Source organism: Bos indicus x Bos taurus, chromosome 23, assembly GCF_003369695.1.
Source record: "Bos indicus x Bos taurus breed Angus x Brahman F1 hybrid chromosome 23, Bos_hybrid_MaternalHap_v2.0, whole genome shotgun sequence".
NCBI classification, from domain to species: Eukaryota; Metazoa; Chordata; class Mammalia; order Artiodactyla; family Bovidae; genus Bos; species Bos indicus x Bos taurus.
In genome coordinates this window covers 20,901,812-20,928,010 of record NC_040098.1, presented here as the reverse complement: position 1 = coordinate 20,928,010, position 26,199 = coordinate 20,901,812, and the positions used below count along the sequence as shown (strand labels likewise).

The 26,199-nt window shown below is 41.5% G+C and overlaps 1 protein-coding gene across 3 annotated transcripts in view; it reads left to right on the top strand.

Moving 5' to 3' along the window:
* LOC113881982 (24-hydroxycholesterol 7-alpha-hydroxylase) overlaps positions 1 to 26,199 on the top strand; it is a 118,917-nt gene that overhangs the window by 1,877 nt on the left and 90,841 nt on the right. For 2 of the 3 annotated variants that reach the window (XM_027525110.1, XM_027525109.1), the window contains exons 2-6: positions 7,776 to 7,911; positions 10,604 to 10,778; positions 13,863 to 14,012; positions 14,921 to 15,014; positions 21,315 to 21,422. In XM_027525110.1, the coding sequence (XP_027380911.1) occupies positions 7,776 to 7,911; positions 10,604 to 10,778; positions 13,863 to 14,012; positions 14,921 to 15,014; positions 21,315 to 21,422 (663 nt within the window). The remainder of the gene's footprint in view (positions 1 to 7,775; positions 7,912 to 10,603; positions 10,779 to 13,862; positions 14,013 to 14,920; positions 15,015 to 21,314; positions 21,423 to 26,199) is intronic. The other variant, XM_027525111.1, reaches the window with a different exon arrangement.

Sequence of the window (26,199 nt, the reverse complement as noted above, 5' to 3'; positions counted from 1 at the left end):
TGATATATACGTGTAGATCTATGTCTAGCCTTTCTATCCTATTCCGTTGATTAAATGCCCACTCCTTTGTTAACACTAATACAGTAAATAAATACAGTAAATAAATAAAAACTAATACAGTTATAGTAAATCTTTAAAACAAGTAGTGAAAATTCTTTGAATATTTTGGCATTGATGTGGCATTCAAGATTCAGTTCAGTTCAGTTCAGTCACTCAGTGGTGTCCGATTCTTTGCGACCCCGTGGACTGCAGTGTGCCAGGCTTCCCTGTCCATCACCAACTCCCGGAGCTTGCTCAAACTCATGTCCATGGAGTCAGTGATGCCATCCAACCGTCTCATCCTCTGTGGTCCCCTTCTCTTCCCGCCTTTAATCTTTCCCAGCATCAGGGTCTTTTCCAATGAGTCAGTTCTTTGCATCAGGTGGCCAAAGTATTGGAATTTCAGCTTCAGCATCAGTCCTTCCAGTGAATATTCAGGACTGATTTCCTTTAGGATGGACTGGTTGGATCTCCTTGCAGTCCAAGGGACTCTCAAGAGTCTTCTCCAACACCACAGTTCAAAGGCATCAATTCTTGGGTGCTCAGCTTTTTTTATGGTCCAACTCTCACATCTGTACATGACTACTGGAAAAACCATAGCTTTGACTAGATGGACCTTTGTCGGCAAAGTAATGTCTCTGCTTTTTGATATGCTGTCTAGGTTTGTCACAGCTTTTCTTCCAAGGAGCAAGCATCTTTTAATCTCATGGGTGCAGTCACCATCTGCAGTGATTTTGGAGCCCAGAAAAATAAAGTCTGTCACTGTTTACATTGTTCCCCCATCTATTTGCCATGAAGTGATGGGACCAGATGCCATGATCTTCGTTTTTTGAAGGTTGAGTTTTAAGCCAGCTTTTTCACTCTCCTCTTTCACTTTCATCAAGAGGCTCTTTAGTTCCTCTTCACTTTCTGCCATAAGGGGGGTGTCATCTGCATATCTGAGGTTATTGATATTTCTCCCGGCAATCTTGATTCCAACTTGTGCTTCATCCAGTTGGGCATTTCACATGATGTACTCTGCATATAAGTTAAATAAGCAAGGTGACAATATGCAGCCTTGATGTACTCCTTGCCCAATTTGGAACCGGTTGGTGTTCCATGACCAGTTCTAACTGTGGCTCAAACAAAACCTTGTGGGCACCAGGATGCAGGGACCCCACAAGAGACTGAGCCAGACTTGCCTTTGAGTATTTGGGTGTCTCCTGTGGAGGCATGGGTCAGCAGTGGCCTGCTGCAGGGATAGGGGCTTAGGCTGCAGCAGACGTGGGAGGCTCTGCGTGTGTGTCCCACCATAGAGCCACTGAGCAGACGACCCACAAACTGGAGAACCGTTATATCAAAGAAGTTCTCACACTGTTGTGAAAGTTCTAGGGCCCACAACAGGTTTTCCAGCATCTGGGGATCTGGAGAGGGACTGAGAACCCTCAGGGAATTTGACTTTGGAGGCCAGAGGGATTTGATTACCAAACTTCCATAGGACTAGGGAAACATACTCTTGGACGGCATGAACAAAACCTTGTGCACACCAGGACCCAGGAGAAAGGAGCAGTGACCTCACAAGAGACTGAACCAGTGTCTGTATGTGTCCAGGAGTCACCAGCAGAGGCGTGAGTTGACAGTGGCCTGCCATGGAGTCAGGGACACTGAATTCTGTAGTCTAGCATAAGTCCTTTTGAAGGAAGTCGCCATTACCAGCATTAACCCTACCATAGTTTGGCTTTAGGCCAAACAATTGGGAGGGAACACAGCCCCACCCATCAACAGACAATTGGATTAAAGATTTACTGAGCATGGCCCCGCCCACCAGAGCAAGACCCAGATTCCCCAGCAGCCAGTTTCTCCTATCAGAAAGCTTCCAAAGGCTCTTTTCCTTATCCATCAAATGGCAGACAGAATGGAAACTACAATTACAGAAAACTAACCCAACTGATCACTTGGATCACAGCCTTGTCTAACTCAATGAAACTATGAGCCATGCATGCCATGTAGGGCCACCCAGGATGGACGGGTCATGGTGGACAGTTCTTACAAAACGTGGGAGAATGACATTGAAACATGTATAATATCATGTATGAAACGAGTCGCCAGTCCAGGTTCGATGCACGATACTGGATGCTTGGGGCTGCTACACTGGGACGACCCAGAGGGATGGTATGGGGAGGGAGGAGGGAGGAGGGTTCAGGATGGGGAACACATGTATACCTGTGGTGGATTCATTTCAATATTTGGCAAAACCAATACAATATTGTAAAGTTTAAAAATAAAATTTAAAAAAAAAAAAGAAAAAAAAACAAAACGTGGTCTGTTGGAGAAAGGAATGGTAACCCACTTCAGTATTCTTGCCTTGAGAACCCCATGAACAGTATGAAAATGCATTTAAGATTATTTGCATTTTAATATAAAATTTTAAATTGGCTTGGCAATATCAGTAATAAAAACTGATGGAAATATAATTGGAAGTTTGTTAAGTCTACAGAAAAATTGACTTTTTAATGCTATTGTCTTCTATAACTGCCGTATCTCCCATTTGTTATATAACTTTTTAAGGCATATTCTGTAGTTTCTAATGATGGGAGTCTTGCCTGTGATTGTTAATTATTTTTCTGAACTATTTAATATTCTTGAGGCTATTGTAGATACCTTGAGGATATTGCAGAAATTGTTTTCACTTTTTATTCCCCTTGGCTGCACTGCATAGCAGGCATATGGGGATCTTAGTTCCCTGATCAGGGATCAAACCTGCACCCCCTGCCTTAGAAGTGCAGAGTGTTAACCACTGGACGCCCAGGGAAGTCCATAAATTGTTTCCACTTTTGTTTTCCAGTGATGTCACTCTGGCACATAAAAGATATAATTGTTTTTGTTTTGTATTCTCTTATCTTGCCAAATTCACTTATTATTCCAGTAGTTATTTGGTAGATTTCCTAGGATTTTTAGACATACACAATATATCCTACAAACAGATAAGTTTATTTCCCGTATTCTGATCTTTATGTCTTTTATTTCTTTTTCTTACATAAAGAGAAGTGAAGTGAAGTGAAAGTCGCTCAGTCGTGTCCAACTCTTTGCGACCCCATGGACTATACAGTCCCTGGAATTCTCCAGGCCAGAATACTGGAGTGGGTAGCCGTTCCCTTCTCTAACATAAAGAGAAACTTCTAATATATCGTTGAATAAAAATGGTATACATAGATAAGCTTGTCTTTTTCCTAATATTCGGGAAAAAGTGTTCAATGTTTCAGCATTAAATTTCTTACTACCTGTAGGTTTTTCAAATGTGCCTATTTCAGACCTGACCTGGTCCATACCCAGAATTCACAGATGCTACCAGGGAAATAGTGACCTAGTCACTAAATCAGTTCACTCCTATTCTTGGAGGAGTTTTAGTCCATTTAGATCTTATTATTTCCCCAACTCTCTGATGCCTTTAAAAATATGATTTTTGTAATCTACCCCTCTTTTCTTTCATCCTACACAGACACAAAAGCATCTGCATTTGTTTTAAAAGCTGCAGAATATTCCTTGAGTCATAGTTCACTTAGATAGTCATCTAATGATTGACATGGTTTGTTTTCCATATTTCACTATTATAAATAATGTAGCAACAAATGTCATTTCTATGTGTGCCAGTATATCTGTGGAGTAACTGATCAGATCAAAATGTCAGTGTATTTTTTTAATTTAATTTTTATTTTAGATTAGATTTTGGGGTTTCCCAGGTGGCGCTAGTGGTAAAGAACCTACCTCCCAGTACAGGAGACTTAAGACACAGGTTTGATCCCTGGGTCAGGAAGAGCCCCTGGAGGAGGGCATGGCAACCTACTCCAGTATTCTTACCTGGGAAATCCCATGGACAGAGGAGTCTGGTGGGCTATGGTCTGTAGGGTTGCAAAGAGTCGAACAAGACTGAAGCAATTAAGTACTCACGCACACATTAGGGTATAGTCGATGTTGTGTTAGTTTCAGATGTACAGCAGAGTTATTCAGTTATACATGTTCATATATTCATTCTTCTTCAAATTCTTTTCCCATATAGGTTATTACAGATTAAGAGAACATTGTAACTTAGAGTGAAGTGGGAAACTTTGTGTTTTGAGTAGAGGAGTAATGTGATCTGATTTAAATTTTAAGCGGTCACTTGGGGCACTCCGTTAAAAATAAAAACATAAAACTAAAAGAAAAAAGATGATTTGAAGGTTTTGGTAAGAATTCACGCTTGAGACCCTGCTGGCTTGTACCATGGTGATAGCAGTGGAAGTTGGAGAAGTGACTGGATCTCTCTTAAAGGTGGAAGCAGCAGGATTTCCTGGTGAATGGAACGTGGTGTGTGAAGGAATGAAAAGGGTCCGAGGTGACTCTAAAAAGTTAGGCTTGAGAAACTAGAACTTGGACTTACTATCAAGTGAGATGGACAATATTACCTATAATGTGGCCAGAGTGCCTGTACATGTTGCCAAAGGCCACTTTCCTGATGGAAACTTAAGAATTCTCACTTGAGCAAACCTTCAACAATGAAAATGATTCATCTTCTTCTAAGTGTTCAGTAATAAACCACTGAAGGTAGGGAACCTGGGAAGCAACGTAGATGTCTGCATCACTAATGGAAAAATATGAGGCTTCACTATTTTGGGGTATCAGCTATTAGGCCCATAATTGCCTAATAGCATCCAACAGTGTGTTCCCGGAATGATCACATGCCATGCAGATCTGGAAATGACTCATATTGAAGTACTATGAGCCTGACGGTACTTTGAGATATTCATAATAACTGTTGTTGTTCAGTCACCAACTCATGTCCGACACTTTGCCACCTCACGAATTGCAGCATGCCAGGCTTCCCTGTCCTTCACTACCTCCCAGAGTTTGCTCAAACTCGTGTCCATTGAGTCAGTGATGCCAGCCAACCATCTCATCCTCTGTCGCCCCCTTCTCCTCCTGCCCTCAGTCTTTCCCAGCATCAGGGTCTTTTCCAAAGAGTTGTCTCTTTGTATCAGATGGCCAAAGTATTGATGCTTCAGCTTCAGATTCAGTCCTTCTAATGACTATTCAGGGTTGATTTCCTTAAGAATTGACTGGCTTGACCCCCTTTCTGTCCAAGGGACTCTTAAGAGTCTTCTGCAGCACCACAATTTGAAAGCATCAATTTACTATAATGGGATGTAAAAGTATGGGTGGTGGTTCCAAAAATATACATGTTGAATGTGGTCCGGGAAAGTCAGTGTGGCCACAGGAGGAAATGAGAATGAGGCTTTGAAGGAAGAAGGTTATAAAACTCATGGGTCCAAGGCAAGGGTCACTGTGTGCTAGGCAAGGCCACAGCAGAAAGAACTCTGTCAGTCAAGATGCAGAAGATGGAACAGAAAAAGCCCCATGCACAGCATTTGTTGGAGTTTCCTCCGGAAAGCAAGGCAAAGCAGGCTGGACAGTTTAGGACTGACGACTCTGAAGAGTTTCTTGGGCCTTTGAGCTCTAGGGTTGGTCTCCAGATGCCCAGTGACTTTTTCTGGGATGATTTAGGGCAGGGATCATACTGGCTTGGGTGTGTCAGAGTTAGACCAGGAAGGGGTTGGTGATATAGACTCAAGATGGGTTGACTTCCATATGAAAGGTATGTTCCTGGTTGGCTGAATCCTTTGCTCTCTCTAATTATCAGCTAGCTCTGAGAGAGCCATTTCTACCCAGTAGTGAGGCCACTGGGCTTCCCTGGTGGTTCAGTGGTAAGGAATCTGCCTGCCAGTACAGGAGAAACCAGTTCGATCCCTGGGTCGGGAAGATCCCCTGGAGAAAGAAATGGCTACCCACTACAGTATTCTTGCCTGGGGAGTCCCATGGACAGAGGAGCCTGGCAGGCTACATACAGATCATGGAATCGCAAAAGAATTGGACTTGACTTAGCAACTCAACAACAACATCGTGAGGCCTCCAAAACTGAACATCATGAATAAGAAAACATAGCTCAAGAAGACAAAAGAATCGTATCAATTTGGGACTTCTGTAAATTTTGGATAGAAGCTATAAAATGCTTTTTTGTTAGTGGAATTTGAAAGACTTGTATGGCTTAAAAACAATTAAAATATTCTTAATGTAATGGTACCTGTTCTCCTCCATTTGTGCTGCCTGTACTTTTCTTTGAAATATGAGATTGGTTTGTGTTTAAATGTGTTCATTTTGAGTATTCTAAGAAAATAAAAATACATCTTAATCAACCCTTTGTATTTTACCTCTGGTTATTTAAATGTATTCTAGAGAACATTCAAGAGAATTTAAGAGTCGTCATTTGAATAGAAAAAGAAAAAAGAAAATGTAGCTAATGTAATTGACCCTGTGATGAATGGATGCCAAATAGACACCAAATCTAAAAAAGTACAATTGGAACAGTAAGCTCTTTTGAGGTTAGAGTTGTGGGGAAGATTGTGGTTTATTGCCTCCATTCATAATTGAAGAAAATGTTAAATTATAATTAGAGGCCAGTGAAAATAATATCTTTTTCTCCCAGTAAAGTTGTGGACTCCCTGAAACCAAACTCTGCACTAGAGGATGTTTGTAGGCTCCTAGGAGTGATCTGGGGAGAAGGCAATGGCACCCCACTCCAGTACTCTTGCCTGGAGAATCCCATGGACGGAGGAGCCTGGTAGGCTGCAGTACATGGGGTCACAAAGAGTCGGACACGACTGAGTGACTTCACTTTGACTTTTTCACTTTCATGCATTGGAGAAGGAAATGGCAACCCACTCCAGTGTTCTTGCCTAGAGAATCCCAGGGACGGGGGAGCCTGGTGGGCTGCCGTCTGTGGGGTCGCACAGAGTCAGACACGACTGAAGCGACTTAGAAGCAGCAGCAGCAGCAGCAACAGGAGTGATCTGATAGAAAAGGCGCAACTGATGGTGTATGAGAGAGAAGGTATCCATGAAGAACAAAGAGACTGTGAACTCCAAATCACAAGTGAAGGAGAGTGGGCATTTCCCAGGGGCAGGACCCTCCATCTGTTGACTTGAGGGGAAGCATGGAGAATGAGTACAAATGGGTACAATTCTTTGCCCTGGTGGTGAGAAGCTGAGAGTGCTCATTTTTCCCCAGTGAGTTACAGGAACACTCATAATGGAGAGGGTTGGGCAGGGTGAACAGGTGAGTCATTTTGGAAAGGGAGAAAGTGAACACTACAGAACTTTCTACTGTAGACATTGTTGAGTGGCCAGAGATTGACAATGAAATCAGTCAGCAGTTTTTTTTCTTGAACAAAGTTCAGCCATAGGTTGCTTATAACCCTCCAGGTATCTTGAAAACAGTGTTGGAATATCACAGTGTTTAACCTAATTTCTAACAATTATTTCTGAGTATTATTTCCTACTGCCAGAATGGAAGGTGCAAACAAATAAAAATACGATCAAAAGGAAGGTTAAATATTATGACAGAATAAATTAGGATTTATATAATTAAATTTCACTCCATCAATCAAAATTTATAACTAATTACTAGGAAATGGAAAGCCACTCCAGTATTCTTGCCTGGAAAATTCCGTGGACAGAGGAGCCTGGCAGGTTATAGTCCATGGGGTCGCAAAGTGTTGGATGCGACTGAGCACACATACATTATACGTAATCTTAATAGTTTTATCTTGACTGTAATTTCAGTATCGGGGTTCTTGAGGACCTCTGTCTTAAGCATAATCCATGTCCAGTAACTTGTCTATTAGAAATGCTTACTAATCTGATCTCTACTTATGTGTTTTCTTTCAGTATGGACCAGTATTTACAGTCATTGTTATGGGCACCCGAATGACCTTTGTTACTGAAGAAGAGGGAATTAATGTGTTTCTAAAATCCAAAGAAATAAATTTTGAACTAGCAGTGCAAAATCCCGTCTATCATACAGGTAAACAGTATTTTCAGATAGGCCATTTGAAATACAACATGGAATCCCAAGGGCAGTTCTAGGTAACAAGCACGTCTTCACTCCTCTAGCAAAAATGAGGCAGACCCACTATTTTATTCTTTAGAGTAGGGATAGAAAAGAGTTTGTGATGAGTTTGGCCTTTGAAAAACAAATTGTGTGCTTAGTCGCTCAGTTGTGTCAACTCTTTGTGGCCTCATGGACTGTGGCCTGCCAGGCTCCTCTGTGCATGGGTTTTTCCAGGCAAGAATACTGAAGTGGTAGCCATTCCCTTCTCCAGGAGAATCTTCCCATCCCAGGGGTCAAAGGCAGGTCTCCTGCATTGCAGGTGGATTCTTTACCATCTGAACCAAGCCCTAAAAATGAATTATTTGTAGTGTCAAACATTAGGATCTCCACAAGGCATGTGTAAAAGATAAGGTCACCTCACATTTACTTGGGAAAATATTGGAATTTATATCCTGTTAACAGCCCCCAAGATGTCACTGACTCTTATGCTGCGGTGCATATGTTTTACAGGCTATTGCTCTTTGTTTGATCTCATGCTGCACCACTGAGTGAGCCCCCCTCCTTTATTTTGGCTGTGATCCGTCTTTTGCTGCAGGGCAGGAGACCTCTTTGTGCCATCGGCTCCCTAGTTGCAGTGTGTGCCTTTAGTTACCCCGCAGTATGAGGGATCTTAGTTCCCTGACCAGGGATCAAACCCACATCCCCTGCATTGGAAGGCAGATTCTTTTTTTTTTTTTTTGGTTAACTATCTTTTTTTTTTTTAAACTTTACATAATTGTATTAGTTTTGCCAAATATCAAAATGAATCCGCCACAGGTATACATGTGTTCTCCATCCTGAACCCTCCTCCCTCCTCCCTCCCCATACCATCCCTCTGGGTCGTCCCAGTGCACTAGCCCCAAGCATCCAGTATCATGCATCGAACCTGGACTGGCATCTCATTTCATACATGATATTTTACATGTTTCAATGCCATTCTCCCAAATCTTCCCACCCTCTCCCTCTCCCACTGGAAGGCAGATTCTTAACCCCTGGTCCACCAAGGAAGCCCCAGTAAGCTCTTTACTGTGGCATTTCCTGACATAGTCCACAGGGTTATTAAGGTGAGTGGGGCTTGGCTTCATATAATTGGTGCCCTTTCTTTCTTCATCCTCAGAGACTGCTGGACTCAATCAGCGTACTTTCAGTGTGACTGTCTGCCTTTATTTCTCCCCAGGATGTGAACATGCATGCTAAGGCCATTTGTCTTCCCAGGAATACAGAGCTGGTTCATTTCACACCTGGTTCTTCTCTCTGCTTTCACAATGCCTGTTCTTGCTTCTAACATCTTTCTTTCCCTTGGCTTCCTTTTTTTGCTTCTTCCTTAGGTTCCTTTTCCTATAGCTTCTTTTATGCATTTCTTGCCATTAAGACATAAAAGTTTGTTTTCAAGGCTGTTAGATCAATAGCATGATTATTATTTTTTGTTGCTTGCATGAAAAATCACAACATGTTGATAACATTTTTGACTCTTGAATGCTTCTTGACTGTGGCATTCCAGATCAAAAAAATATAAATACTTGGAAGATTCTTGATCTGTAAATTCACATATTCCTTCAGAAAAATATACCAACTTAGGTATCAGAGGTATATTGAAATGATCACATTTTTTTTTTCAGCCCTGCCCCCCCCGGGGGACTTTCGTGTTTAAATATTTCTGTTTAACAGATAAAATATCTTAATATTTACTCATGAGCCAGCTTCTCATTCCTTTTAAATATACCCCTACCACAGAGATGATACATAGTCAAGAAATCTACAAATTATTTTTCATTAATTTATGTGAAATGTAACCTACATATAATAGGATGATGAAATATAAAATTAAAAATTAGTTTTTAAAAAACTTATTTTGAAGATAATTAAAGAGGATTAAAGAAAAATATAAAGGAATAATGAGTTCAAAAATTCATACTCTTTAACACCCAGACCAGACCAGGTGTGTCATGAAAGGAGCATGAACACTGAGATAAAGGGAACGATGGAACAGTGTGGGGACTTCCCTGGTGGTCCAGTGGTTAAGCGTTCACCTTCCAATCCAAGGGATGCAGGTTTGATTCCTGGTCTGGATGCTAATATCCCACATGCCTCATGGCCAAAAAACCAAAACATAAAGCAAAAACAATATTGTAATAAATTCAATAGAGACTAAAAATGATCCACCATAAAAAAAAAAGTCTAAAAAAAACGGGGTGGGGGAAACAGTGGGGCCAAAGCTATTCATGGAGTTAGGAAGATCCTGCTGGTGGAGACAATATTTAAGATACTTAAAGGAGAAAAGAAGTCAGAAGGAGAAATGTATATCTTATAGGCGTGTAAGGGAAGAGAGGGTTGTTGTCAAAAATAGATAACATTCAGAGCAGATAGAACAGCTCATGAAGATGGTGAGATGTAAAAAAGAGTGTGTTTTACCTGGAATATATATTTGGAGGGCGAAGACACTGGAAATACCATTGGAGAGCTGGAAAGAGGGTAGAAGGTCTTGCAAACTTTGTTAAGGCTTTCACCATCTCACAGTCTATGTTGACTCTTCACCTTTGGCTCTAGTTCCTGCTGATCAAGACATATTGACTGTTTACTTTAAGAAGGGGTTGCTTCTTTTGAAAAGTGTTTTCTCTGTTTATAGCATCCATCGCAAAGAATATCTTTTTAAAACTGCACGAGAAACTTTATATCACGGTGAAAGGGAAAATGGGGATTTTCAACCTATACAAATTCACTGGACAATTGACTGAAGAATTACAGGAACAGTTGCAGAATTTAGGTACTCATGGGACCACAGACCTGAACAAGTTTATGAGGTAAATCAGTGCCTTGTTATTTTTGTTTTGTTTTCTTTTTTTGGAGTAAGAAAGTTTGAAGCCTGTATGTTGGACCTGAAATACTATGTGGTGGATTATGAAATCTACCTTACTAAGCAATTAAAACATTCTGTTGATCTTTTAAATTCTAATTAATGGGCAGTTTTCATTTAGTACTTCAATTTGAAGTTAAGCAAACAAATCAATAGATCCTAGGCGGCGCTAGTGGTAAAGAACCTGCCTGCCAGTGCAGGAGATGTAAGAGATGGGTTCAGTCCCTGGGTTGGGAAGATCCCCTGGAGTGGGGCATGGCAACCCACTCCAGTATTCTTGCCTGGAGAATCCCATGGACAGAGGAGCCTGGCAGGCTCCAGTCCATGGGGTCACAAAGAGTTAGATACAACTGAAGCAACTTAGCAGGCATATATAATAATTTCATCATAGTCATTCCTTACAGTTTTGTATGTTCTACATGAGTTTCCTTCATGTAATTGTCATGTATCCATCAGAATTTTGATAAAGCATTCAGTGCAATTTGTGATTATTAGAACAAGAGGACATTGAGAGGAGAGGAGAGAGGAGAGGATTGCAAAGTAGAGGACAAGGTTCCAGGAGATGTTTGTGAGACTTCACAAGGTGGCTGAGCCAAAGCCACCATGGGCCTCAGGACTGAGCCCAGAGTCCTCTGAGAGCAGAGATGCTGAGACAGTGAGACAGGAAAGGACAGTATGGGGAGCCAGGTAGCGCTCAGTTATGTTCTGGAGCTTTCTGACAAATGTCAGGGCTGAGCATGGGAGCCATGTGAAAAATCCCCGCCACATGCAGGGAGATTTGGTAAATTGAAGTTACCAGTGAGGCACTTTTCCATCTCAGGGGGATGCCCTGATACTGGAGGCAGGATTCAATTGTTCAGACTCGTAAAGCACAACAACATTTAACATTTTGTTAGAAGTCTAGAAATAGAGACAGAAAAAATAAAAATGAAAACAACCAACCAACCAAACTTTTGACATGCCTAATATATACAACAAAACAAAACAGATTCTTGAATAACTTTGGGACTGTGACAGAAGGAGATCCTGAGAATTTTCTGTAAAGGAGAGATGGCAAGCAAAAATGGAAGAAACAGTACTTAGTGTTACTAATCTAGAACATATTAATAATATTTGATATTCTTTTACATAAATATTCCACAGTAATTTTATTCACTTGAGGGAAAACTTACTGATAACAGATAACGTAGACTTCAGAAATATTCACAACCTAAAAGCTGAGAGTTATGTTTTGTTTGGTGGGAATTTTTAGGATTTCAAGCCCTGAAATTTCAACTTCATCTTGAGTTACCCTTGGAGAACTGCTCTGAAAAGGTGAGACCAGGAGCCAGGTCATATAGAAGTTTTGCAACAAAGGACAGGTAGTCTGAACATCTATCAGAAGATTTTTATTAATCAAAGAAAACCACATATCTCAAGAATTTAGCACTTTTCTATGTTTGGGAATATGCAAGAGCCTGGGCTTACTGAAATCATTCATTTGATAGGCACCTCAGCTCTCTGGGGCTAATATCCCGTGTTTTCACATCTTGAGGCTCCTGGGGCTCCCCGCAGGGAGTGGCTGCAGTCTGAGGGCTGCCAGATGGCAGGTATTCTTTTCCTTCATGAGTTTCCTCAGGGCTCGCCAGCTCACCATCAGTGGTGGCTATAGGTGCTGATGACTATGATATCCTTTGTTTACTGATATGGCAGGAAATATTCCATTTCTCACTACTTCATTTGAATTTTCAGTATGGTTCAAAGTCATAAGATCCTGGGAGATATAGGAATTTGGTGACTAATATTGCCCTTGATTCTTTGTTTGGTTATTTTTTTGCTGCTGTCTAAAGGTAAGAGCAGTATCTTGGTTATTGTTGTTATTTGCTAAAAATAAATGCTTGTTGAAATTGTGTTGAATTTTTCTGTGTATCAGCTTGATGAGGACAGAGTATAGGGACAAAGTAGGTGATTAAATAGTTAATCCCACTAGGGGATTGCAAGTAGAATAAAATGTGGGAGGCCCCTGTAAGTTAATGATTACTCAAGAAAACAGATTTACGTAACCATGAAACCAGGCAGGCTTGCTTAGCAGCAAAACCATGCACAGAAGCACAAGACATGCCCCCAAACAATATAACAATGGTGGCATGAGACCCTCTTCCAGCTCAGTGAGCTCAGTAAGTTAGGACACGCTCTCTGTACACATAAAAAACAATAATTTATGGACGTAGCTTGACCATGTAGGGACAAGAAAACTCCCCTGCCCAACCAGCAGGAGGAACTGATGATGGAAGCATGACATCTGCTCAAGAAAAAGAAGGTCTTCTCAGCTTCCCCACTTTTCCTTTGATTATAAAACTGTAGCCCAGTAAGTTCTTGGGTTGTAGCCTCCTCTGACCCACTACTCGTAAGCCTCACAAGCATCCTATCCTAATAAGTCACTCCTTATCTATCACTCTGCCTCTCGCTGAATTCTTTCTGTGCTGAAATGTAAAGAACTATGGTACCAGAGCTCTTCAGAGCCCCCCTGAAACACCACCTAAGAGTTTTAAGCTCACATTTATCAGGATCGAACAATACTTGCTTAGAAAGCATTTGAAAATCTTTAGATAAATAAGACCCCGATTTTACCAAGTTATCTTGAGCACAGTAACCAAATATTAAAAGCTCTTAAGAGTGACTTCCCCCCACTAAATTTATCACATATGATTGCGTGCATGCATGTGTGCTAAGTCTCTTGAGTTGTATCTGACTCTTTGCTACCCCATGGACTGTAGCGCACCAGGCTTCTCTGTCCATGGAATTCTCCAGGCAAGAATACTGGAGTGGGTTGCCATTTCCTCTTCTAGGGGATCTTCCCAACCCAGGGATCGAATTGACGTCTCTGATGTCTCCTGCATTGGTAGGCAGGTTCTTTACCACTGCAGCCTTGGCAGCCCCACATTTGATTGTCCGCCCCTAGTATACAGCTGCTCAGTAATAGCTCCTTGTATCCCGTGCCTTTCTTCCTTGGTCATTGGCTCTGACATTTTATGTGTTTCTATCTTTGCAGGCACCTGCTTTACCCAGTGACAGTGAACATACTCTTTAAAAAAGGTCTGTTTCCCACAGACGAGAGGAAAATCAGGGAGTTTCATCAGCACTTTCAAGCTTACGATGAAGGTTTCGAATACGGGTCCCAGTTGCCAGAATGCCTCCTCAGGTAGACAGCTGTTTCCTGTACTAATTCCCTTTTCAAGCTCCCCTCAGCCGTTAATATTTGTCACTCCTTTCTTTGTTCTAAGTAGATGTAACAGCAGTTTACATGGAAGAGACAGAAGCTAATTCTTATGACCAGTTAGGTGTGTGTGTGTGAGTTGAGGGAGGAACTAAAGAAAAGTGATGGATTATTTCTTTAGTCTCATTTTGAGGAGCAAAAACAAGAGGGGAAGGGGAGAATACGAGAACGAAATGAAGAGCCTGTTTTGAGACCTTCTGTGTCGTTTCCCTTCTATGCCATTTCCAGCTTACTCTTACCAGTCATTTCTGCATTATCACGTGTGACTTGGGTCAGAATCAGACTTTGTCCATATTCTCCCCTGAGGCAACAGTAGTTGTGGTCAATTGTATTTCTCACGATTGGCTCAGATAAAAGTTTATGAAACACTTTGATTAGAAAGTACTGTGATTTTTTTTTTTTTTTTAGTTTCTTGGCAGTTGGTCTACACTGATGACTGGTCAGAAAAGATTAAAAATTTTGCTCTTAGTCAGTTTGCTTTACCTCATTTAACCTAATCACAGGTCGCTGTGCTAGTTTTTCATCCTCCTGAGACTGGCAACAGCCAGAGTAAACTTAGGCTGAGCAAGTCGTCGGCCCTGTTTTCTCATTCAGCACCTGTCCCCTAGGAATGCAAGCATTTCTTTGCAAAAGATACTAAAATATGGCTGCCTTGCCCCCTCAGTTTTCCTTAGGTACTGATAAATCTGAAGGAAGACCTCTCATGAAGTTCCCGCTGAAAAAGAAGACGTTTGGAGAATTAAGATTCCATAGATAGTGTCCCTTTTCTGCTGTGATCTATTACTTCTAGAGTGCTTTTCAGTTAATTTATACATGTATTCTTTCTCACCTAGAAACTGGTCAAAATCCAAAAAGTGGCTTCTAGCACTTTTTGAGAAAAACATTCCAGATATAAAAACACACAAATCTGCAAAAGAAAATTACCCGGTAAGTTTTCCTTAGCTTTTTTTGTGGTTGTTGTTGTTGCTAAAAATCATGAAACGCCTTAGATACCATTTTGCCATCCTTGTGTTGGATGTTTACGTACGTTATTTTATTATTACATCTTCACAACAGGGAGGGAGGAATTAGCCCTATTTTCCATAAACGAAAAACTGAGACTACAGATAACAAAATAACGCAATAGTCTGAGTTCCTTTTTAAATTGATTTATGGTGGCACAGTGGTAAAGAACCCACCTGCCAATGAGGGAGATGTAAGAGATGCCAGTTCAGTCTCTGGGTTGGGAAGATCCCCTGTAAGAGAGCATGGCAACCCACTCCAGTATTCTTACCTGGAGAATCCCATGAACAGAGGTGCTTGGCAGGCTACGGTCCATAGGGTCACAAAGAGTTGGACATGATTGAAGTGATTTAGCATACACACATTGATTAGAGAGTTGTTTGTGTCCACAGTCGCAGGTGGGAGTTACAGCCAGTTAGGCAAAGATAATAAAGCTTGACAAAGTTGACTTTTTTCCCTGAGGTCACCACCACTCATTGTTTCTCTTTTCAAATGCAGCCAGGTAGTATGATATACAACTTAAAGAGCAAGGCACCAGGAGTCACTCTTCTAAGTGTCCTGGATCTACTGCTCTCCACGTGTGGTCCCTAGACCAATGGTACCAATATCACCTGGGAACCCCTCAGGCAGAAACCCTGGGAGCCAAGCCATCTGTGGTTTAATGCACCTTCCAGATGGTTCTGATGCTTGCTAATGCATGGTTCTCAGTCCTGACCGCTCATTAGAATCCCTGGAAGCTTTGGAAAACTACCCGATTCTCCAGACTCACCCTCGGAGGCTGGACTTCCTTTTGGCCTGGACTGCCTGGACTCAAATCCAGTCACTGCTCTGTGACCTTGGATGCGGTGCCTAACCTCTTGGTCTCAAGTTTTGTCACCTACTTCATAGAGTGTGGGATCCAGTGAGTTAATATTTGGAAAGCACTTGGAAGAGAGTAAAGACTGTGTAAGAATTTATCATTGTTATCATCATTGAAGAAATCACTTCCTATCTTTTAGCACTTAAAGATGATATCAAATATTTTTGTTCGTTTGCTTTTAGTTAACAACAGCAAGTGTTATTTTAAACAACTCTGCTTAACACTGGAGGGGAAGTTCACTTTAGGAAAAAAAAAAGGGAATGTGTGAATGTTTGGGGATCTCCCTCTTGAATAGAGGGGATAGAAAGTTAGACTGGGTACCAGGACAGCTGGAGAATTAAATTGTTTAATGCAAACAATCTTTGCTGTATATCTTAAGCTGTCATTATATTCTGCAAGGCATTTCTGAAAAGACAGAAAAGGGGGAAAATCACATTGCCTTTTATTTTCTTAAATTAAAAAAATAATAATACAGTAAAGTACAAAAAAAATATAATCACCATATACACATTATTCAGAATTAAACAGTCAACAGTTACCCAAAAGGAAAGGAAGTTAGACTGGGATGCCCTTCACTGACAAACTTTGTCTCAGCTAAGAATTCTGTTTTACAAACAGATCTAGATAAACACATTTTTCTTTGCATTATTTTCCAGGATTTAGAGGCAAAACCATCTGTGTATAAAAGCTGGACCCAAGTAGATCTGTAATCTAGGAGCCTATAAAACAGGGGTTTTAATGCCCCAGTTAAAACTTCCCAGGATTCCCTTGTGGCTCAGCTGCAAGAATCCACCTGCAATGTGGGATACCTGTGTTCTATCCCTGGATTGGGAAGATCCCCTGGAGACAGGAAAGGCTACGCACTCCAGTATTCTGGCCTGGAGAGTTCCGTGGACTGTATAGTCTATGGGGTAGCAAAGAGTCGGACGTGACTGAACGACTTTCACCTCACTTCACTTAAAACTCCCCACTGACAGTAATTCTAGAATAGCATTTATTTTTCTTACTCTGAAGAAATGAGATACTTTAATCATAAGTACTTGAACTCCCTCTTTGAATAAAGACAGATTTTGAACTTTGATGAAGCTTATTCAGTGTTTATGGCTGGGACCGAATTCAGTTTAAACACTCATGAGCTGTGTGACTTCATTTTTTAAAAAAGGCCCTTTCTAAACAAGAGATGCAATCTGCTGGATGACAAAGAGGTTGTGGAGGTGGATCTGGCAACTTTATGGGTCATGGAGGAAACTTTGGAGGTGGTGGAAACTTTGGTGGAAGAGGAGGCTATGGCGATGGAGGTGGTGGCAGCAGAGGGAGTTATGGAGGGGGTGATGGTGGATATAGTGGGTTTGGAGGTGATGGTGGCAGCTATGGCGCTGATCCTGGTTATAGTAGTAGAGGAGGCTATGGTGGTGGTAGATCAGGATATGGAAACCAAGGTGGTGGATATGGTGGTCGTGGTGGAGGATATGATGGTATCGATGAAGGAGGACATTTTGGAGGCAACTATGGTGGTGGTGGAAACTCGAATGATTTTGGAAATTATAATTGACAACAGCAATCAAATTATGGACCCATGAAAGGGGGCAGTTTTGGTAGAAGAAGCTCGGGCAATCCCCATGGTGGCAGTTATGGATCTGGTGGTGGAAGTGGTGGATATGGTAGCAGAAAATTCCAAAAACTCAGAAGAAAAGGACTACAGTTCTTAGCAGGAGAGAGAGCGAGGAGTTGTCAGAAAAGCTGCAGGTTACTTTGAGACTGTTGTCCCAAATGCATTAGAGAAACTGTAAAAATCTGCCACAGAAAGAACGATGATCCATAGTCAGAAAAGTTACTGCAGCTTAAACAGGAAACCCTTCTGTTCAGGACTGTTATATCCACAGTTTGCAAAAAGTGCAGCTATTGATTAATGCGATGTAATGTCAATTACAGAGAAGGCAATGGCACCCCACTCCAGTACTCTTGCTTGGAAAATCCCATGGACGGAAGAGCCTGGTGGGCTGCAGTCCATGGGGTCGCTAAGAGTCGGCCATGACTGAGTGACTTCACTTTCACTTTTCACTTTCATGCACTGGAGAAGGCAATGGCACCCCACTCCAGTACTCTTGCCTGGAAAATCCCATGGATGGAGGAGCCTGGCAGGCTGCAGTCCATGAGGTCACTAAGAGTCGGACACGACTGAGCGACTTCACTTTCACTTTTCACTTTCATGCATTGGAGAAGGAAATGGCAACCCACTCCGGTGTTCTTACCTGGAGAATCCCAGGGATGGTGGAGCCTGATGGGCTGCCGTCTATGGGGTCGCACAGAGTTGGACACAACTGAAGCGACTTAGCAGCAGCAGCAGCAGCAGCAACAGCAGCAATGTCAATTAGATGTTACATTCCTGAGGTCTTTTATCTGTTGTAGCTTTGTCTTTTTCTTTGCATTACATCAGATATATTGCCCTGTAAATTGTGGTAGTGGTACCAGGAATAAAAAATTAGGGAATATTTAACTTTTCAAAAATAAAATTTGTTTCTGTTTTCCTCCAGCAGTGTTCACACAGAGTTTATGTCTTTATACCAACAGTCTTTTAAAAAACATGGGCTAAGAAGAAAATAAAAGATTTTGTTGTCTTTTACTGTATAAGTGGATTTCAGTGACCTAGGGTTTTTTGTTTTTTTTGACTGCACCGAGTCTTAGCGGCAGCATGTGGACTCTAGTTCCCTGACCAGGGATTGAACCCAGGGCCTCTGCATTGGGAGCCCAGAGTCTTAGCCACTGGACCACCATGGAAGTCCCTCAATGGCCTAGTTAAGCAAAAGACTAGAAGAAGATTTTTTTTTTAATATTATACACACTCTTATCACATCATAATTTTATCATATTTTAACTTGAATGTTGTCTCCCGTGTTATTCTGCTGCTGCTAAGTCGCTTCAGTTGTGTCCGACTCTGTGCGACCCCAGAGACGGCAGCCCAACAGGCTCCCCCGTCCCTGGGATTCTCCAGGCAAGAACACTGGAGTGGGTTGCCATTTCCTTCTCCAATGCAGGAAAATGAAAAGTGAAAAGTGAAGTCGCTCAGTCGTGTCCGACTCTTAGCGACCCCATGGACTGCAGCCCACCAGGCTCCTCCGTCCATGGGTACGGAGGCAGGCAAGAGTACTGGAGTGGGGTGCCATCTCCTTCTCCCATGTTATTCTAGATACATATTAAACTAATGTTTTTATTTTAAAAGACTGTGCTACAGAATAGCCTATCAAGAGAATGAAATATATCTGTAGGATTTTCAATGAAACATTAACTTTGTACCATAACAACTTGCATTGTAAATCTGATAGAAATCAGAAGTAAATGAAATTTATACTTAAACTATTTTCAAACCTGCTAATCCATTGTTACAAAAACAATAAGACATCACTAACATGTGTGGGGTGCTTACTGTGTCCCAGCCATACTATTACACATTTCACAAATTCACTACTCATTTATTTTTCACAACAACTTCAATACCTGGAAAACAAGGGATTGTTAAAACCAGAAAGCCAGGGTTAATCACTTTTGAAACAGAACATTCTTTGTAAGTAACAGGAACAGCCTCTAGTCATGTGTTTGCTTTGATAGTGATGTAATTGGTGTTTTCCATATTATAGAATCTGAAGAAAAACCACTGCATTCTAGCGTAGTGCACTTCTCCAAATGCCGAATCCATACGTTAAGGACTGAGTCTCTAAGGGGCAGCATAGCCCTAGTGGCTAAGATTGTCCCTAAAGGGCTTTCCTGGTGGCTCAGATAGTAAAGAAAAGAATCTGCCTGCAATGCAGGAAACCTGAGTTCGATCCCTGGGTTGGAAAGATCCCCTGGAGAAGGGAATGGCTATACCCACTCCAGTATTCTTGCCTGGAGAATTCCATGGACAGAGGAGTCTGGCAGGCTACAGTCAGTGGAGTCTCACAAAGAGTCAGACATGACTAAACAACTTTCACTTTCAAAGGGTAGATAGTCTAGTAGCTAAGATTGTGGGCACTGGAGCCAGGGGCCAGACTCCCAGGATTCAATCCCAGCTCAACCAGTGACAATCTGTATGTTTCTAGCAAAGCTCCCCAACTTAATTGTGCCTTCATTTCCTCAAATGTAAAACAGTGAAAATAACAGATCTACTCCTTAGAGCTGGGGTGAGCACTGAATGCTTTGATCCCTGTGAAGCCCTTAAAACAGTACTTGCCTTCCAAAGCAGTGACTACTGTTATTTCTATTGCCTATTTAAGATTCACAGTGCACAAGTAAGTTTAATGGAAATGTTACAATGTCTAAGTTTCTTCATGGTGATGGAGATGACCACTGGCAGAGGCAAATCTGGGAAACCTTCCAATGAAGGAAATGCTTTCATGGAATTTGTGTGATGACCCGAGAACAGCCACAGTAGGTGGCCTTGGATGTAGCCCTGATCTGACCTGGCACTGTCCATGTCAAATGTCAGTTCTCTGCATAGTTTTAGAGTATTGTAATATTTATAATATACTGATTTAGACACAACCAACATGCCCTTCAGTATGTAAGTGGGTAAATGGATAAGCTGTGCTACCTACAGAGAACAGAGTATTAGTGCTAAAAAGAAATGAGCTATCAAGCCATGAAAAGACATGGAGGAACCATAAATGCATATTACTAAGTGAAAGAAGCTAGTATGAGAAGGCTATGTACTGTCTGATTCCAATTATGTGACATTTTGGAAAAGGCAAAACTATGAAGAAAGTAGAAAGATCAGTGGTTGTTAGGGACTGGGCAGAGATGAGTAGACAGAGCCTAGGGGATGTTTTAGGGACATGAAAATACTCTGTGTGATATTGTAATGACAATAGATGTCATTATGCATTTGTCCAAAGCCATAGAGTTTACAACACCAAGAATGAATCCTAAGGTAAGCTATACACTTTAGATGATTATGATATATCCATTTAGTTTCATCCTTGGTTAAAAAAAAAAAATGTACAGTTCTGGTAAGCGATGCTAACAACAATGGAGAAGCTACGCAGATGTGGGGGTGAGGGTTATATGAGAAATTTCTGTACTCTCCTCTCAATTTTATTGTAAACCTATAACTGCTCTAAAAAATAAAGTGTTTAAAAAAATTAAGCCAGGATTTGAACCAATGTGGTAAAAGTATTGAACCTCAGAGTCCCTACTTCCAATCACTATTCTACCAGTAAGTATGTAAATCCCTTAGCATGCCTGAAATCGCAAACCTAAGAAAAGCAAAAATAGTATCTTTCAGATTAAAGAAAAATGTTCTTTTCAGATTAAAGAAAGATGATCTTTATTAATATCAGTCTTGGTCACATAGCTCTGGTTTGACAATATTTCTTTCTTTTTTTTTTAAACAGACTGTAATGCAGGCTGTACTGGACCTCCTAGAGATGGAAGCAAATGAACAAAAGAGTCCTAATTATGGGCTCTTACTACTTTGGGCTTCTCTGTCCAATACTGTCCCTGTAAGTATATTAGTAAAGGAAGGCATGCATTTCTGTCTACTGTACTTTCAGTTTTTCCCTTCCTTTTTCTTCCTTTTTTATAATTTATTTATTTGTTCATTTATTTTTGGCTGTGTCAGGTCTTTGCTGCTGTGCGGACTTTTCTCTAGTTGCAGAGAGCGGGAGCTACTCTCTCGTTGCAGGGCGTGGGCTTCTCATTGCAGTGGCTTCTCTTGCTGCAGAGCACAGGCTCTAGCGTGCAGGCTTCAGCAGCTCCCAGACTCTGGAGCACAAGCTCAGGAGTTGTGGTGCACGGGCTTCATTGCTCCACGGCCCGTGGGATCTTCCTGGACCAGGGATGGTACCTGTGTCTCCCTGCATTGGCAGGTAGATTCTTTACCACTGAGCCACTAGGGAATTAAAAAAAAAAATTTTTTTTTTTCACATGTTATGGGGAAGAAAATGACTGTAATGGATTTGGTTGTGAGATAGGAAAACAAAACTAAGTGCCTAAGCAAATCTGTTAAGATCACAAAGGAGACACAGCAGATATCTGAAATGCATTCTGTTCTTTGTAAGGCAGCATGTAAGAGGCTAAGGGAAAACTTCGCACTTTGGGGGCAGATGTGACAACACCTGTGTATGGAGCACTTTCTGTACTTTCCATGTTGGGCAACGTGCTTAATATCAGTGCTGCAAAGATGAGTAAGTCTTGACCCCTGCCATTTATTGGGGAGAGAGTAGATAAATGGGTAGTTCAGTTAAAATTGAGCTGAATCCAGGTATCCTAGCCACAGCATAGGATCTTATGGAGGTAACAGACTCTGATCCTCCGTTCCCTTATTGGTAAAAAGGGATAGTAAAAGTCCTAGTGTGGTCCTAGGTTTGAGCCTTTTAATAGTCCATAACCCTCATTTTCTACAAGATTATTGTGAGGATTCAGTGAGATAAACCAGCTGCTACCCAGGGATCATGAGTTCTTTGTCTTCCCTTGAACCCATTCTCCTTCTGTGTATCCTTCCTGTTGGCATGATGTAGACCTGAAGCCTCCCCATGAGTGAGCTGGTGACATTAGAACTTACCATACTTCTAAAGAAAGAGGAGTGTGTGTGTGTGTGTGTGTGTGTGTTTCTTTTGCAGTCACAGATAAGATTTATTATAGCAGAAGGATACAAAGCAAAATCAGCAAAGGAAAAAGGGGAGTGGGGGGGATGAAGCCCAGAGAGAACCAGGTACAAGCTTCCAAGAGTCTTCTCCCTGCAGGGTCACGCAAGACACACATCATTCCTCCAGCAATTAAGTTGTGACAAACTTTGGGAAGTGTTATGAACCAGGGAAGCTCATTAGAGACTCGGTGTCCCAGATTTTCTTGGGGGGTTGATCACAAAAGCACCCTCTGCCTAGCATCATCAACATTCCAGACTCTCAGAAGGTATTCCTTATAAGCATCATTGTTTGCACAAAAATGTAGATGCACCGAGCTCCTCTTAGCAGTTCGGGTGGTGGGGATGAGAGCAGAGATTTTTGAACTGTTTCCTTTTAAAACTGTTATGAATTAGAATAAAGCTACAAGACTTGTCTGACACTTCATGATCGATGCACAACTGTTTCCTGTGTCCGGAAGACTTTATGTTAGCTTAAGTTGCACTTATATAATTTGAGAGTTTAAAGGTTAAACTTTTTATGTGTTTGTTTTCTACTAAACAGGAACTTTTAACCCACGTATAATGTTAAATGTATTCTTTTTTCTTCTAACAAATAGAAATAAGATGTGTTAAGTATTATTTGTTTCTCCTTCCTCTGCTAAAAGTTATGGAAGGCTTTCTAAGTATCAATATTTTGGTTTCCTGTAACCCATTATAAAGAAAGGGAAAGTTGCTCAGTCATGTCCAACTCTGCGAGCCCATGGAGTATATAGTCCATGGAATTCCCTAGGCCAGAATACTGAAGTGGGTAGCTGTTCCCTTCTCCAGGAGATCTTCCCAACCCAGGGATCAAACACAGGTCTCTCACATTGCAGGTGGATTCTTTACCAGCTGAACCGCAAGAAGGGAAGCCCAAGAATACTGGAGTGGGTAGCCTATCCCTTCTCCAGTGGATCTGCCCAACCCAGGAATCAAGCTGGGGTCTCCTGCATTGCAGGTGGATTCTGTAAAGAGCAGAAATAGAAATTCTGGCTTCTCTGTTCGAGTGTGTGTCAGTCACTAAAATATATATTTCATCTAGGGTAGGAGAAATTAAAAACAGTTTACCCTTTCCCTTTCTTTATGTACCTCTAATACTATTCTCTGATTTTTCCTTGTGCAATTCTTTTGGAAACTGATTAAGCTAGAGCAAAATTAAAAGGCAGATATCAAAAGCAACTTCCAAAGCAGCAACAAAACAGTCACTCCTGTCACAGGATTAATTTTCAAGATCTCATTAGAAAGGACCCCCTGGAAGAAAGGGACACAAAGCCCCATTGATCTGACCCAGGGGAAGTCAGTTTTTTGGAATCTGTTCCTGGCACTGGTGTGAAAGAATTTAAATCAATAATTTCAGAAAGCAAGTGTCTGATGATCAGTGAAAGTTCCGTCTTACTGGTTCTTGTTGGCACTTCTAAGAGGGAGCTGGCGTGTAGGCAGAGACCCTGAACTGGCTTTCGAGTCAAGTCCAATGCCAAATCACAGCGTCATATGAGAGTGGGCCATTGTTTAACTGCGAGCCGTATGTCCATATCTATAAGATAGGATGAATGTTATCTGCCTCATAGGATATTGTGAGCATTATGTTTTTAAGGAGTGGCAAGTGCCTTATAGTCCCTGGCTCAAAAAGCATTCACTTTCTTTTCTTATAAAAAGCAACACCATGGTTTCAATCAGTCATTTTGTTCAGTGGCCAACTAATAATGAACTGCCTTGGCTTCCAAAACTTGACCTCTCAGATGCCCTAGGGTGAGAGTAGCTACTGCTGTTCCCAGCTTCTGTAATCTCCCACCGTGGCCTGGAGAGCCTCCAAAAGCCCTGCCAGAGGTGTGGATTATGGGGCCTGTGCTTCCCTGGTGCCTGGATCATATTCTACTCTCTGCTGTGTCTCAAGGGCCATGGAACTCAGAGCTCAGGTGTCGGGTGGGCTTGGTACAGGGCACCAGGAGGCTCTGTTATGAGACCAAGGTCTTGGTGAACTTCGGTGGACTGGTCCAAGACATTAACCATGATTTATGAAATTATTTCTACAGGAAACCCATTTCCAAAGTCCAAGAAATTCCTGACTACCAAATAAACTTTTCAGGAACATTGTTCCAAACCAATCACAAAGTTGATGTTTGACCTGTTCAATCTGCTTCTCTGAAGCTCTTTCTAAACACTTTCAGTGGTGACGATCCCCCACCCCTCCCCAGCCCACCCTCAGTTCCCACAGCATTTATTGTCTGTACCATCTGCTGCCTGTATATTTAGCTCATTTTTTCCTCTTGTCTCTCTCTCATACTTTCAACAGACGTGAAAGTCCTTTGGGCAGGAAGTATATCTTCTGTAAGTTTTGTGTTTACCATGGTTGGTGGAAGACTCTGTGGCCAGTTATAGAGATTCCGTCAATATTTGTTAAGCGTTTCATTTGTTGGTTGGTTTGTTTTAATTTGGCTGTGCTGGGTCTGAGCTGTGGCACACAGGATCTTTGGTCTTGGTCATGCCATGTGGAATCCTTAGCTGCAGCGTGCGAACTCTCAGTTGTGGAATATGAGATCTAGTTCCCTGACCAGGGATCCAACCTGGGCCCGTGGCATCGGGAGCTCAGAGTCTTAGCCACTGGATAAGCGGGGACGCCCCCTAGTAAATCTAGTTCTGAACGGAAGAACAAATGAGGCTGAAAAACACTCTCAGTTCATCTTGTCCCTGACTCAACGGGCAGAGCTTTCCTCCCCATCTCTTCTTTCCTATGTTCTTACCTTTTCAAGATGATGGAGAGGCATTTTGGTGGCTGCTTCTGAAGCTCAGTGAGTCCAGTGGTCCTTCTTCTTTTTCCCTAGCCCTCACCATGGATATGACCCCTCTGACAAAACATGAACTGGTATTTTTGGGAGAAGTTTTGAACTCTTTTGCCAAATGTGGTGCACAACAATCCCAAGGTCACGTATTCTTATTTGTTGATTCAGTCATGTGTATAAACTTCTTATGCATCATTGCTCTTCTCTGTCCCTTTCTGTTTAAAAGCGTGATTTTTTTAATTTAAAAGATTTTATGTAGAATATAATATAGATTTTTAGAAGAAAATCTGTTAAGAAAAGAGGCATCAAACACAGTAACTAACACCACTGTACAACCATTTATAGTTTAACTGAATTCCTTGAGTTTGCTTTAAAAATAAGTAATAGCCAATTTTAGTCAATCTCTAAAACTGTAATTAACCACATAAAACTTTAAACCCCTCTTTTGTATATCTGAAAATCTATGCAGTATCACTAAGATATATTTTTCCTGCACTTGAACTCTGAGTCTTTAATTAACAAGTCCTACTGTATAGCATAGGGAACTATATTCAATATCCTGTATAAACCTTAATGGAAGAAATATGAAAATATATGTAATATTGTATTAATTTCTGCTGTATGGCAAAGTGATTTAGTTGTATATACATGTATACATGCTTCCCAGGTTGATCAGTGTTAAAGAATCCACCTGCCAAGCAGGAGACACAAGAGACACAGGTTCAATCCCTGGGTTGGGAAGATCCCCTGGAGGAGGAAATGGCAACCCACTCCAGTATTCTTGCCTGGGAGAATCCCGTGAACAGAGGAGCCTGGTGGGCTACAGTCCATGAA